The sequence below is a fragment of the Sturnira hondurensis genome, unplaced genomic scaffold, assembly GCF_014824575.4.
Source record: "Sturnira hondurensis isolate 20B ecotype Veracruz unplaced genomic scaffold, ASM1482457v3 Scaffold0016663, whole genome shotgun sequence".
NCBI classification, from domain to species: domain Eukaryota; kingdom Metazoa; phylum Chordata; class Mammalia; order Chiroptera; family Phyllostomidae; genus Sturnira; species Sturnira hondurensis.
The window spans coordinates 1,622,422-1,637,476 of NW_028089294.1; the positions used below are offsets into that span (position 1 = coordinate 1,622,422).

The 15,055-nt window shown below is 41.5% G+C and overlaps 1 protein-coding gene across 9 annotated transcripts in view; it reads right to left on the reverse strand.

The window, feature by feature from the left end:
- Nucleotides 1–9,410: 9,410 nt before the first annotated feature.
- SLC8A1 (solute carrier family 8 member A1) overlaps nt 9,411–15,055 on the reverse strand; it is a 298,466-nt gene continuing 292,821 nt past the window's right edge. For all 9 annotated transcript variants that reach the window (XM_037066483.1, XM_037066485.1, XM_037066484.1 and 6 more), the window contains one exon: nt 9,411–13,697. In XM_037066483.1, coding sequence (XP_036922378.1) covers nt 13,321–13,697 — 377 coding nt within the window. In that variant the 3' untranslated portion in view covers nt 9,411–13,320. The remainder of the gene's footprint in view (nt 13,698–15,055) is intronic.

Consider the following 15,055-nt stretch of genomic DNA (forward strand, 5'->3'; position numbering starts at 1 on the left):
ACTTTTCTGTGCTGAAGGTGAAGGTCAGTATTAGATATTTTCTCCCGGACATTCTTACAAGATAGGTGAGGGGCATATTTAGTTTGTGCTAGTTTAATTATAGAGAATCTAGAGATTCAGAAGTGTAAGTATCACACCAGCATGTACAGAAAACCTGTAAGTGAAATGTGACTCCAACTCACGCTCCAAGCTATAACCTTCGTCTGAAGGGAACATGATTTTTCTATCTCATAAATTTGAGTCCCTAAAAGCCTATTGGTGGAAGACTCTACCGCCTCTCTTCAGGGTATTGTTTTAATAACAGCATTAAACTTCTCTCTTGCTACAGAGGCTGATAATCTCCCTATTACCTCAGGATAATCAATATGATAACAGCAGTATCTATTATTCAGTTTCTTCACTCAACACAAAGGTTTGTTGACATTTTCCTAGTAAAAATCCTTTTAAAGTGTATCAAAGGCAGGAACCTCCGTAGCAGTGTAAGCAGAGGACAAGAAATCAAGGGGCAACCCATGCAATTCAGTTGATGAGGGATTAGGTTGAAGCAGCTGTCAGCACACATCCATACAGATCGCCGTTTGGTTGATAGGTGGACCTAGGTCCGTTCAAGAGGTCAGACTGGCACAAGGAGTCCAGGGAGAAGGAGATAAGTTTGTGTGGATGAGCAGAAGGAAGGCTCAATCAATTCATCGGTGCTGTTTCCTTACACCAAGTGCCTCTGGCTGATCGACAGCTGCTAGGATGGCATAAGGCAGTCATCTCCATAAAATGGAGTTGACTTGTTTTTTAAAGAAGGATAGAAAAAAACCCGATACCTTTCAAATTTAGGATTTCCTAATGAAATGTGAAGTAGTGGTCAAATGCCACAGGACCGACTTACTGTAATGTATAAACACAATGCCGACTGCACACGAATGGCAGTTCTACCTACAGACACAGTGAGAGAAGGGAAGTAATTCTGTCACTAGGTGGAGGTCACAGATAGGATGTATTTATACCATGTATTTTAATTTTCTTGAAGAGTGATGCCCACAAGGTCACCTTATTTGTTGCAATGCTGGAAATTTGTGTTTACCTTTCCCCCTGACAAATTTGGGTTTGCGCCTCTGTGCTCGTAAAACGGGAATGCATTACCACTACGATGTGGAAACAGTTTTGCCATTTTCGAGGACATTCTAACTGGGCTTCCTTCAGGGAAAGCTTACGTGTGTTCCACTAAAACATTCTTTGTTTATACAAGCAGAGTTCACCATGGTTGCTTTTTCTGTTTTCTTTCTCTTTGCCATGGAAACATGTACAGCCCTCCTGGTGTAGTTTCTCCCACTGGGTGCAATTTCAGATTGCTAATGGGGCATCTGGTTTGTGGCAAACCAGATGATTGCTAGGGGGGGCAGGTTTAAGCCTTTTTGTAAAATCTTTTTGAGTAGAAGTCAGTCGTCATTTTCTCCACAATGGGGGAGGTGTTTAAAAGACAGCTGAATCTGTAGCAAATGCAATTCTTTTTCCATCTTCCTTTAGAGTGCTTGTATCTTGTAATGTCTTTCTGCCCATTCAGTGCACATCCTGTTGGTGTCCACATGCTTCAGGGTAAAGTAAGTGCTGTCTCTTTCTCCTAAAAGGTTGTCATTAAGCACAAAGAATGGACAATAGAAGTGGAATTACCATGGGACACCGTGTAAACTTACAGTTTGCATTGAGAAGAGTAGTGAGTCTAGCCTTACAAAGGTCGCTGGTGTGGGATCCATCCCAAGCCTGTTAACTTTGCTATTGTGGGCATCCTCCAAAGAGGGAGACTTTCCACTCCTCTTAGGGGGGGGGGGATTTTTTTTTTCCAGCAGCCCACAAAGAATTATTTCAAAATAAATCTTTCAATTCCTGTCAGACTCAGTATGGTTTCATTGCACTGGTAATTAAGTGTTATGAGGAATGACACACCCAGTGGGCGATAACGGGGGACCATGGATCGTGCGGGGCTTGGTGTGTCCTGGAAAACCTCGGTGAAGGTGCAGTCCCTCCATTCAGTGAGGAGGGAATTCGAGCCCGAGAGAGCTAAGGATTCATCAGTCTCTGAAGCAATTAAATAGTGATTTTTCAAAAGAGGAAGAACTTGGGTCTCCTCTTTGGTGACTCTGATGTTAAAACGAAGAGAACTCTGTTCTCTCGGGCACTGGGGCTGAGGTCTTCTCCTCCACGTGACCATGAAAATGTGATGGCTGGGGTTGTGACGTGATGCATCCAGATGCCTCCAAGTCAGAGGAGCAACACGTAGAGTTAAGAAAACCCCATGATCAATTAATACTATCGCCCAATAGAAGAAAAATAAGCCTTCAGTAATGGAGAGACAAATGATCTTTGGAACAAGTTTTTACCAACATGGGATGTTAAATAAAAGACCATTTGTCAATCTTACACAATCTTTACCTTGTTGTAGACTCTAGATGTGTTAGTGAGGTCAGAATCATTTATCTCATTGGTGAAAGGCAGAACCTTTCACCAGTATTTCTTTTTTTGCAGATTTTTTAAAAGATGTTTATTTATTTATCCTTAGAGGGAAAGGGAAGGAGAGAGGGAGAGAAATATTGATGTATGGTTGCTTCTCGTGCATCCGCTGATGGGAGGGAACTGGCCTGCAACCCAGGCATGTGCCCTGACTGGGAATTGAACCATGATCCTTTGGTTTGCAGGCCCGTGCTCAATCCACTGAGCTACACCAGCCAGGGCAGTATTTCTATTTCTATCAAAAGAAAGTTACTTGGTAGGTTTAAGAATGGCTCCATTAAGCAGTCTGAAATTGATAAAATGTTGCTAGAGCAAAAAACAAAACAAAACAAAAAAACCAAACAGGTTAATTTCATTAGTGTCATAACTGGACTCTTCCTAAATTCAGGGCTAGAGTTAGTTATCTTGAAATTACTTTGCCTTGAATTGTTCACACCATCTTAGGGTACCTAGTTTAACACTCTGTACAAAATAAATGCTTGAGGTTTATGAAATTGGGTGATTAAGAAAAATAAACTCTGATATCAGATTTTAAAATGCTGTACTGCCCTGACTGTGTACATGTTTTAAAAAAGTTTTAATTGAATATAAAGTGAGTCAATGATCCTGGAAGACACACTTGCTAAATTGACTAATTTTCAGTCCTCTTAGGTTTTAGTTCTTTCAGATTCTTTTTCCTCAGGTTAACTTTCCAGTTGATATTTATCTAGCTCTAGTCTCCAGATCTGAATTTTAATTCATGAGCACTGTCCAAACATCTCTGGAGTCTTTTAACCCTCACGGGTTCGTGAAGACTGGGCAGGAAGGTAAAATGGCTCTTAGATCCTGGCATCAAGGCCATTTCTGACTTTGCATTAGTAGTCGAAGATATTTACTTCCTCAAATATTTCTCCTGGGTTCCAGTCACTTAAAAAAAAAGCCATTTGGTGAGTAAATTGCTAACATGGACACGATCAGAATGGTGTGTGTTTTGGTACTACACATTGACCAATGAGACACCTGTCTTTTTTTTTTCTTTGATATGACAAGCCCTGGGATGGCTGTTTCTCCTGAGAGAACTAGGACATAAAAGGCTGAGTCTGGAGCTCTGTCAGTAGTACCCTGGCTGAGTGGGTGGGGGAAGTATTCCACTGGGAACCGGGGCAGATGAATGCTTAGCAAGAAGAGCAGAACATCAGGAGAGCCTGTCAGAAGCCCTATCCTCTGTTCAGCCTGTGCTGAACCCTTGTCATTGTTTCCAAATGTTAGGAAATGTCTGGTGCTTTAAAGAGACCCAACCCAATGCTAGTTTCTTTGCAACACAAATCAGGCCTTTGGATAAAGTCATACCAACACTCCGCATGGACCTCATTTTGGCATGGGGAAGCTTCAAGCCCTGAAGAGGTGTGAATTAATCCTAAGCAGTGACAAAACAATTATTTTCATTTTATTCATGAAATCACTTTTAGGGTTGGAGAGTCAGAACACTGGATAGGAAGAACAAAAATCCAACTTTAGACTCCTCATGGCTACCCCCACCCCACCTGGCTATGCTCTTTCTTTAATGTTTTAAAGAATTAGTTCCACGACAACCAGTGTGAAAGGGCGGTTCATCCCCCAGGTAGGCGATAAGCATGTGATTGCGTGGCAGGACTGTTTGCAAAGGTGTAAATCAAACAAAATAACCTGGCTCAGAGCTGAAAGGAATTGCTGTAGGTAATAGACATATCAGGGAAAAAAGTATGTCTGGGATTGCTCTAATGTTCACAGGCCATATCCATCAGGAGAGTGAGTAGGGTGGGGGCCTGGCTCTAGACTAGGGTTGGCCGCATCTACACTCTCTAGTTCTTGGCCTTATCTAGTAATTGAATGAATCCGGATCTGTCTCTCTGGCCCCACTACTTGTTCGCTTCTGGATCATGTGTCAGTGGAATGGTGGGAGGGCAGGGGTTGAGTACTGATGTGATTCAATCCCATGTCTCAACAACTAATGCATCCTATCTTATAGCTTCCAAAAAATGCCATGTTGGCTTCCCTTTGGTATTTAAAAGCATCTCTCTTTGGCTTGCATTTAAAGTTTAAAAATTTAACAAAATTTTAAAGGTGATAAGCAGCAGACCTAGCCCATTTTGAAAGCGAGGACGACTCTTTCCCCCTTCACTTTCTCTCACCATCTGCAGCTGCTTCTGAAGGACGTGCGCAGGGATTCAGTCAGAAGCGGGAAAAGGGGACAGAGAAGCAGAGTCACTGATGTGACCTACTGCTCCACAGCTTGGGGGGCTGCTAGACTCACTTCTCAACTGTGTGAAACCACTGTTGGGAAAATTCCCAACCAATTGAATGAGGAAGATACTCATTTTTTAAAAAGTAAATCTATGCAGGACTTGTGAGAATAACCTGAGAATATCAAGAAGATTTTAAGCCTTATGCACAAATTAAATGTATGTGTCATCCGTCTCAAATAAGATTCAGTGTCAAATTTCCTATAGGGTTACCGATGGCAGCAAAAACCTGTTCTTCTCAGAGTTTTAGGCTGAAACATCCAAGAAATATTTTCTTCCAAATTGAAACAATAATAGTTGTAGCTGATAAAAGAACTTTATGTTTCCATGATGCTATCCTTTGCTTAGATGCAATACCACAACAATTTTGATGAAATTGCAATAAAATGAAGTCCTCCCAGTTTTCCCAATAGTAAGTGTCCCAAATAGGGTCCAATATGTAACAAGGCAGTTGGTTAAATAGGCTTCAGTGACTTGGCATCAACATTATGTCTTTCCTTCCCATTCCTCGTCCTTCCCCTTGATGGAATCCCATGTACCGCCTGAAAGGGCTAGTTTGCCTGTTAGTAAGATCTTGGCAGGAAACTGCGTGGGACAAGACAACTATGAAAATTAAGTTGGTTCAGTTGAAAATATCTAAGCTAAACTACAGATAATGTGGCGCGAGATGGTTAGGTATTTCAGCAGAACTGGGTGGGACTCCCATTCCTTTATGCCAGAATATGTTTCTAGATAACGTCAGCCTGCCACGGAGAATACAAAATCTCAAGCTCTGAATCCCCCACAGTTTGACCTAGATGAGGATATTTTCCCAACACTTTTGAAAAGGGAGAGAGGGTGATTGGAAAAACCAGAAAGGAGCCCTAACTGACTCTAAAGACTTTATCAGAAATGTTTGCTAAATGAAGGAAAGAAAATGAATTCCTTTAAAAAATCTAGTTGTTTTTAGGAAAATACATATAATTGACAATATTCTAAGTAATTTCAAACAATTTTGAATTGCATCTTTAGCTAAAAAGGAGAAAAAAAATCTCATCCCCTGCCTTCCATGTCTTCTTCCATCTTTTGCTGCCTTTTTCTATTTAAAGAGGAGATCTGATAAGAAGGACCGTTAATCTGACCTGGGCTTTTAGGGCAATCCTAGACATAAAAAAAAGGCAACCCCAGTTGTTTGACATGCGTCCTCTATTTTTGTATTTATTTGTGCGTCTCTGTGCTCTAGGGAGCAGTGGGGTAGAGGAGACTTAGTACTGAAACTGGGTCTGATTCCGGTAGAAATAGTCTTCAAACTAGCATTTCACATCTTCTTTGTTGGTTTTTATACTAGTTGAATTAGCCATTTTTGGTAGATAGAAGAGAGAAAACAATAATTCTACTTGCTGTGCATGAAAAGGCCAGTGTTTCAGATGACTTTCAACTACAGAGATGTCTCTCTGGGCTTTATCATTTAACTGGGGTAGATTCCAGCTCAGTACCCCATCTGATACCAACTCTTTTAAATAATAAAACAGGTTAGAAAAGATAAATAACAACATCAAAGTGGGATCAGCCATTTATCAGTGAAATGATCAAGGTATTAAGTTACAAAATTTAGGAACTTCATGGCTTAAAAAAAAGAAGAGTGAATTTATAGAAGACATTGTCATGAGGTCCAGTGTATTCCACAAAATAACTCAATAATGTGGGAGGGGGTGCCGAAGGCATCGTTGTTTATTTTTTGGTTGCCAAAGCCAAAAACTATGTGTGCCCATCTTTGATTTTCTGAGTTACTAAAAACTGAGAATCCAAGTTTAAGTTGTACTGTTGTTGCTGGAAACTGGTAATTCCCTTCTTTAAGGGTAAAGACTTTCACGTATCTTAGACAAAGGTGGTCTGGGCTGAAAGAGTGGTACATTTTCTTCTTCTAAATTCTCTCATTTTAAGATATGTTTTGACAATCACATAAATAATTCTCACCCAAATCATTATTTTAGCCGTATTACTCAAGGATATGAGCATTATGAGAATGCAAAATCTTTTAAGATTTCTTCCTTGGAGTATTTTTCAAAGTTTAATGTTAAGATGAGTATAAGAAGGTAGGAAGTTTCTGGCAGAGAAATTAATTTTTCTCAAAACTAAACATGTTGGTCATATTACTTTGAAATATTTATGCACTTTAGTTTATTTTGGGTTAAATATTTTGAAAAGTGTTAATATATTTGGTCATTTCCTAGGATTATTCCTTCCATTTGGAAACACTGGGATCTTCATGTTAGAATCTAGGCCATGCCAAATCCAAAATCACATTTTGAGTAAAAGTCTCTTTAGAGAATGTAGGTATTGTCCTAACATGTGGCTTCAAGGGGTCTAATAAAATACGTTTGTAGTAACTATGTGCAGTGCCAGGTGGGTACTGGAAATACCGGGGTAACACTTTGTAAAGCATATGATTGTCTAACTATTATGCTATACCCCTGACACTAATACAAAAGAATATTAAATATAAACTGTAATTGAAACAAATTAATAAAAACATGAAAAATGAGAAAAGTTCTGTAAATTAAAAGTGATATGTTTCAATTTGGAAATGTAGGGAACAAGTCATTAAAAAATCTCTGAGCCAGATCCTTCCAGGTAAACAAACAATTTCTACTACAGAGGGGCTGCAGACCAATGTCCTCTCCCCCCAACACCCTGGATTTGGCTGGGTGGCTCTGTCTTTGTTATGAACAAAGTGGGAGAGCTGGGCTGACACTGACCATCCACACTGACTCCGTGCCATTGGAGTTAACTAATTTCTCTTTCAGTGTGTTTGCTAATTAACTTGAAGTTTCCTACCATTTGCACAGAGGCAGACACTTGGCGCACTCATATTTCTTGGTGGCATGGAAACTGTGAGTGATGTTTTCCTATGTTTACACACTTCACCTTAGTGGGTGTATGTGGGTCCTTGTCCTTGACCCATACCCACGCATATTGGTAGAAAAGGCTAGAGATGGGCACTGAAGTAGGAAAAATGTGATCCAAAGAGGAATAAAACCAGCAATCTGCAATAGCATGCCGCTGAGAGCTTTAATGACTGATCTAAAGACTCTTTTTATAGGTGGAATTATATTTAATTTTTCCTGTGACAAATTCACTTTCAGAATCACATGTCCATGAGCCTTTCTCCATTGCTGAGAGGTAAGAGTGAGCTGGGAGTGAAGGATAATGAATATGATGCAAGTGGCCCTGCAAACACTACAAAGGTTAGAAATAGAGAAAAGAAAGAGTAAGAGCACATATTTCCAAGGGGACACCCCTCTGGACCTTTGATGAAGGTTAAGTCTGCATGACTGTAAAGAGCATGAGCAGTCAAGTGTCTGTGAAGTACAGCAGGGATTACAGAGAGGCCAGGCAATTTGGGGCAGGCAAGCCTTCCTGCAAGGCGTGGGTCATAGTTTTAACTAGGAAGTCATGTTGCATTTTAAAGTTATGAAGTAATGCTTTATTTCCTACAAATAAATAAAAAGAAAAAATAATTTATACAATGACCACTGATTTAAATGTCCTATAGGAGATTAGGTCAGAGGAACTTTGACAAAACTGAAAACTGGGAGAGCGTCTGAGTGCCTCACTTTCGACACAGTGGCAGGCAGGGGGAAAGTCACAGAAAGCCAGGTACTCACCATCTCCTGCTGGCTGGAGACAGACACACTCACTTCCTTGAGGGACCCACCTCACAGTGGTTGCCCCTCTTATGGATAACACATCGTCTGCTTTGGGAGGAGATTAATCCTGACCTAATTGAGTGCCAAAAATGAAATATGTGACTTACAATTGCTTCCCTTATGTTATCTTTGTCTATGAAACACCATCAGGACCACCTGACACTTGAAGTACAGTTGGTGGAAGACAAAGAATGTGGCTAGAAGTGATGATACGTACATAACGCTTAAAATGAAGGGCAGAGGTGCAATCCATTGCCAGAAGTTTGTAGGTAGGTTAGAATGAAAGCCAGTGAATCCACTCATAATAGTACTTTTCCTTCTCTGTAAGATAAACATGATTTTTAGGTCTCTTCAGCATAACGCACTCCTTTATGGATTAAAATGCTATTTTTTTTACCCATAGCTAGAATGCCTTGCCCCAGTGAAGTGATTACTTCAACAAACGCCAAATGCCAGGTGTAGGTCAGGGTGAGACACAGTATTGTACATGGTCAATCATGAAATGGTCAGATGTTCCTGAAGTTATGAAAGTATTCCTAAGACTTGCTCCAGATGTACGTACCCCAGATCAAAGACAGTAAATCAAAAGAGATTCTCTACATCTTGAGCCAGGAAATATCGAAAAGTATCTTAAAGGGACTGATTTTACTTTCTTGAAAACATGAAGCTCTGTGGCTGTTAGAGGACAGAGGGCTGTGTTTTCTCCCAGAGGAAATCTGTTGTTCTAATGGCTTCCACAAAGTTCTCAGATGCACACAGAGCACATAAGTGAGCTCACTTCATTTTGATGGGTTGGGGTCAGGGGCTCTGGGCTAGGCAATCAGCGAATCCTCTGTGGAAAAGGCGGTGTGGCCAGTGAGCTGTTACTAGTGATGAGACCACCGGTGGAAGGTGCTGCACTGCGTGTGACAGCCACCTACCAGAGGGTCTTTGGGGTTGCTTAAAGCAACATACTTTAATGTTTTTCCTTGAAAAGCAATGAGAAAAAACTTAGTGTGTTTGTGTATGTTGTTGACCTCAGAAACCAAAGCTCTGTATGATCTTCATTTATGGCAGGCTTGAATTAGAATCTTTGAGAGAATTTGAATTAGCTTATCAAAGGCTGAGCCTCACTGGGCCCAGGCAGTTTGCTGAAGGGCTGTTTAACAGTCAAGCCTTCGCCTGTCATTTAGTGACTCTTTTTGCCTTTTAAAGAAGTAAATGTTGGCTGCTCGTCTTATGTTAAACCAAAGGTTGGGTCCCAGAAAACATATTAATTGTTGATCCAAGAATATATTTAAATTGTGCCTTATTTCCTTCCCATATGGAAATGTTCCACACGTGACCACATAGGAATATAATGAGGAATTCTAAACATTTTAAAGATGGTCAGGTGAGCAGAATATCATTTACATGTACACAGTGGACAACTAGGAAAGCAATTTGGTGATCAATTATATTAGGACTGATTTGATGTAATACACCATATGGTAAAAAGTGATGTGGGACTCTTTGGGGGCTCATGTTCTTGGATGCAGAGTATATGTAGATAAGGTGGGACCGTATGATGTAAGAAAACAATGAATGAAATGGGGAAATGTCCAACGTTGGTCACACACTCTCAGGTAGGTAATATTCTGATGCTGGGCTCTCCTGGGACATTAAAAAGGAAAACACTGAATAACCAAAGGATTGACATTTGCAGGAGTTGAATACTTTTTCCTTCCTTTTGGATGAGGATACCAATTACACAATAATAACTTTTGGGTTTTTATTTCTTTAAAACATGAAAACATAAAAATGAAGTGGATGACAATGACGAGAGAGAAAATGTTCCATACAGAGTATACTATATCACTAATGATTAAGTCAGAAACAACGAGAAACTTTATTTGTCTGTGTCAGTAATGTGTACCACGAATAAGGAACAGCACGGTAGTGCATTTCCCCCTAAAGCTGTGCACAATACACACAAAATAAAATAATCAAACAAAATAAAATAGTTTTACACAGCTATGATTATTAATAAACCCTGAACAACCAGAATTATATTTCCCCTATAAGATAAAAATTTAAAAAGCAAACAAACCCAAAAGCTTTGAAATTGAAATTGACCAATGGCAAGAATTTCTCAAAATTCCTCTGTACCAATTTGCTATGGGATCACCGACATTCCAAATATGGCTGAAAATGAGTGCAAAAATCTTTCTAAAGTTTAAATGCATAACCCTTGACAATATTTACTTGGTGTTTGTGGGCTACCTTTCCATTTAGTAAATCTTTGAAAAGGGGGGCTAGCATGGGTCCCCAAAAGTGTCGGGCCACCAGTGTGTTGGGCCAGGACAGGTCAGGAGTGAGGCTCCAGGGGGTGAGAAGAATTGCAGAGGTGTGGGGCCCAGGAAAGAGTCATGGTCTCAGAAACTGAGATAAAAGCTGGGACTTAATTGGGCCTTCTCGGTGGGATGCAATCCCAACAGGATGGCCTTTCTTGGTGTATCAGGTACATCTTGGGTACACCGAGATGTGGAGAGGTACCCACCTGCAATACTGGCCAAGGACACCTGGGATGCCCTTCCTACCTTATGCTTATACCCTCTTAATTAAAAAGTAAACCTTAGGTATTTTAACGATTGTATTTGCACAGTTTTAGTGTGTTTATTTTTAAAGTTTCATAATTGTGTTTTTCCTTGCAAGAGAAATCTTGTTCCCATGTGGCAGGGTTGATTTTTACTCATGATAAGGGCAAAGACATTAACTACGAACCCCCTGAAGGCAGGGAGCTGGGCTGTCTGGTTCATGGTTTAGACCCCAGGAGGTAGCAGAGTACTGACTGGGTAACCAGCATTTAATTATTCATTAAGATGCATGTTTATTAAATAGTGAATGATCGTGATCAATGAGTGGAAGAAAAGAAAATAAGTAAGAGTTTTTATTTTGTAAGTATCTTTGAATCAACACAGAGGGCTAGCAGTTGTCTCCAGCCAGGGGACCTGTAGATTGTCTGTGAGAGCGGACCAACGTCCTTCCATTTCCTCGTTAGCGGACTCACTACTTTGGAATGCGGGTTCATCCACGCTCTTTGGTATTTTGACATTGAAAGAGCCATTTCTGTTTCAAGGTTAAAAACCTCCCAGTGCAATCCTCCTGGAAGGCAATCATCTCATTTAATTGCTTACCCCTTAGTCATGAGCAGAGAAGATTCACTTTTAAAGACCCATCGGTCAGCTTGGCTTCTTTCTCACTCGGGAACTGCAGATACAATCAGAGGGGTCTGGACGGTGCAAGAAACAGGGCTCAAAATAGCCTTTCACATAAAAAAATAAAATGAACAAACCAGCACTATCTACCATCTGTGCCAGACAGAGCAGATGTGAAAATAAATATTTTAGGGGCTAGGGGGTGTCGTGAAAATGGAGGCTCTCAAAGCCCAGGCACATCTAATGCATCCGCTTCTCTACGCCTTCCTCCTTGGCCTTCCTCAACCAACAGGTGATTTTGAGAGGCCTCTGGTGTGTTCCACATGGCTAGTTCCCCATGAAGATACTCTGAAGTTTACCTGCTGTCCTCTCAATAGCTTTAGCTTCCCACGTGACAGTTATTGCTTCTTAGAAACGAGCGTGCAGCTCCGTGAACAATACACCATTTTCTCCTTTTATCCCTAGTCATGAACTCAATCTCAACGCAACAGGTACAACTCAGGTGAAAAGAAAACTCAGGTCTTCGGTGTCCAATTAACATCGCTGAATGGGAGAACAGTATATGCTACACTCTACTATATACAGATAACGCTTTGTTTTGTTTTATTTGTTTTCTTCCATGCACTGTGTAACAGGTATCGCAACAACATTCCCAAACAGGCACATGAAGAAGGAGCGAATGTTCAGTCATGACCGAAACAGGATTGTGCAAGCCATGGACGCTTGTGAAAATGAAACCAATAGATGATCCCAGGCAACAGCGACATGGGACTGGGACACATATTGATGCAAATGGAAAAAGATGATAGGCTTTCTGAATGGGGTGATTCTTCCTGTTTGCATGAGGACTGGAGGGCAGGAGGAGAGGGGTGGGGGCGGGGGGGCATTAGCTGGGCTGGACCACCGGAAGAGGGCCTCGCTGATCACAATCCAGAGCTAAAGAGATAAGAGCAAAAGGATTTTGCACGTTCCTGGGGATCCAGGCACGTTATTCCTGTACCTGCTGAACAAGAGTGCCAGGCATCAAATCTTTGAATGTCAGATGGTGTCTAGGGCCATCAGCTTTCCTGGCTCCATTTCAGCTCCCACGCTTCTTCTTGGAGACAGCTTCACCTCTGCTCACGTTCCAGAGATGAGCTTGGGTTTAGCAACATAGTGAAGACAAGCTTCTTTCTTCTTCCGTGCCCATGTCCTTTCTTAATCCAAAATAATTCTTAAAGTGTTTGGGGGAAGGAGAGTAATCGTAATGACTTAAATTTTGACCAAAAATCCATTTGCATTTAGATTGGTCCTCACCTCTCAGGAGAGAAGCAAAAACCCCACTCTTCCCAATAAAACAAAATAAAACAAAAATAAAATAAAAGGCAAACATCAACCACCTCCCCACCCCCATCAAACACAAGCCAAACAGAAAACAAATCAAAGACCTAACGACTCATGAACCTGGAGAGAACACAGCCTTCGAGGCCGAGCTGCAGAGACGGCCCTGCCTCTGCGCCTTGTTCAATGTGGCGATGCCCCTGGGAATGGGAGGTGATGGTTTCGCACTTCAGCCCTAGCAAGTATGCTCTTGAAGCTGGATTCCATCCGCAGGTAAGTGAACATGACAAATGTCAGTTTCCTCTGTTCATTGTACATAATTTTTAATGTATATATATGTATATATATATAAATTTACTACATCTGAGTGTTCCTTTAGAAGCCTTTTATGTGGCAGTAGGCCTCCAGGGAGGAGAAGAAAATGTACAAGAGCCACAGGAGCACAAAGAGGCAGGATGTGAGCAGCTTGGCAGTCCGGGGCCCACCCAGCTCACCTCCAATTTCTGGCCTCCGCCGATACAGCAGCACCCCCACATTGATGAAAGCAAAAATGGTGAAGAGAGTGACAGAGAAAGCTAGCGTGCCAGGGGACACTTTGAACTGTTCCCCGTTGGCCGCATGGTAGATGGCAGCGATGGACCAGGCCACACCAATTCCCAGGAAGACATTCACCGCGTTGCTGCCAGTGACGTTACCAATGGACGCATCCGCGTACTGATCCTGGGTGGCTGCCACTTTGCTTGCAAATGTGTCTGTGGAGGAAGAACAAAAAGGCAATGAAACTTAGCCTTTTAAAGATGTAGAGTGCTGCTAGCTTCAGCTGTGTACTCTAGAATGGACCCCCCACCCGTGGAAACCGAGTGAGCACAGCAGGGCTGTGATGTCCGGGCAGCCCAGTGGTGTGGTCAGAACAACAGGATCCAGGCATCAGGACTCGAGGACTAGGTGCTGGCTGTGTTACAGGTGATCTTGGCCAAGTTCTTTACGCACAGACGCCGCAGGGCAGCATTGAACTTATAGGCCAGCATTTTTCAGAGTGGTCATGGCCCATTTACATCCAAATCTGTAAGGTTCTTCTTAAGAGGGACTATGACGAGGCTCAGGAATCTGCCTTACCAACATGCCAAAAGATTCTAGGTCACTCAACTTTAAAAACAGCTGCTGGAGGCAATTACTAAAAGATGCTGCATCATCAGATCTAGTTCATAGATGAAAAAGTTAAGGGGTCAGGAGATAGTTTCAAAGACTTAAGAGCAATTCAATAGTGGCGCTGAAGCTAATTGAATTATAATAATAGCTGGCATTTGCCTAGAGCCTTATGAATAGGAGAGTGGACTCACCTGTATAACTGCATCAAGTGTGATAATTCTATGGGAGAGAATCTTACTGTAAGAGTAAGATGTTGCATCCCTTACTTCCCATCTCTAAGCCTAGTGTCCTCACCTATAAAGAAGCACATCAAGGCTCAGGCTTGGGCCTCCTGCCTTCAAAGCGAATGCTTGTTCACTGTGCCATCTTACCTTGCACTGGGCTATGGGTACCAATGACCATCTTCCAAGATCTTCCACTAATAGTCCTGAATGCATCGTTTTCTAAAGACAGGAAAGTTGTGCATACAGGGAGTAGGGCAAAGTGACTCTGAACCTGAGCTCTGCCCATTAAGCCTACAAGTACCTGTGAGCCAGAGGGTCTCAAATCCTGCCTTCACAACGGGATGTAGGACCCAGACAGATTACCTCAACTTCCTCATCAGTAAAATGGGGCTAGTGACATTCACTTCAGAGTGTCATTGTTAAGTTGCAGTAATACATGTAATAATACATGTGAAATGTTTGTTTGTTTGGTACAAAATAAGAGGAGCCCTTTTTGTTGCTTGGAAAAGATAACATGAATAGAGCCAGTTAGATCAGGTTACCAAAAGTTTGAGGTAGAATCTGAGATAGCTCCCTTTAGAAACCATGTAAACAAAGCCTGCAAGAAACATACTCAATTTCTTTTCTATACAATTGCCTGCTTGCTGATATCAAAGTCCTTTCAGCTGCCTTGAAAAAATACTGTGCACAGTAGTTTTATAGATGTTAATAACTTTCAAACTGAACTCAGATTTGCA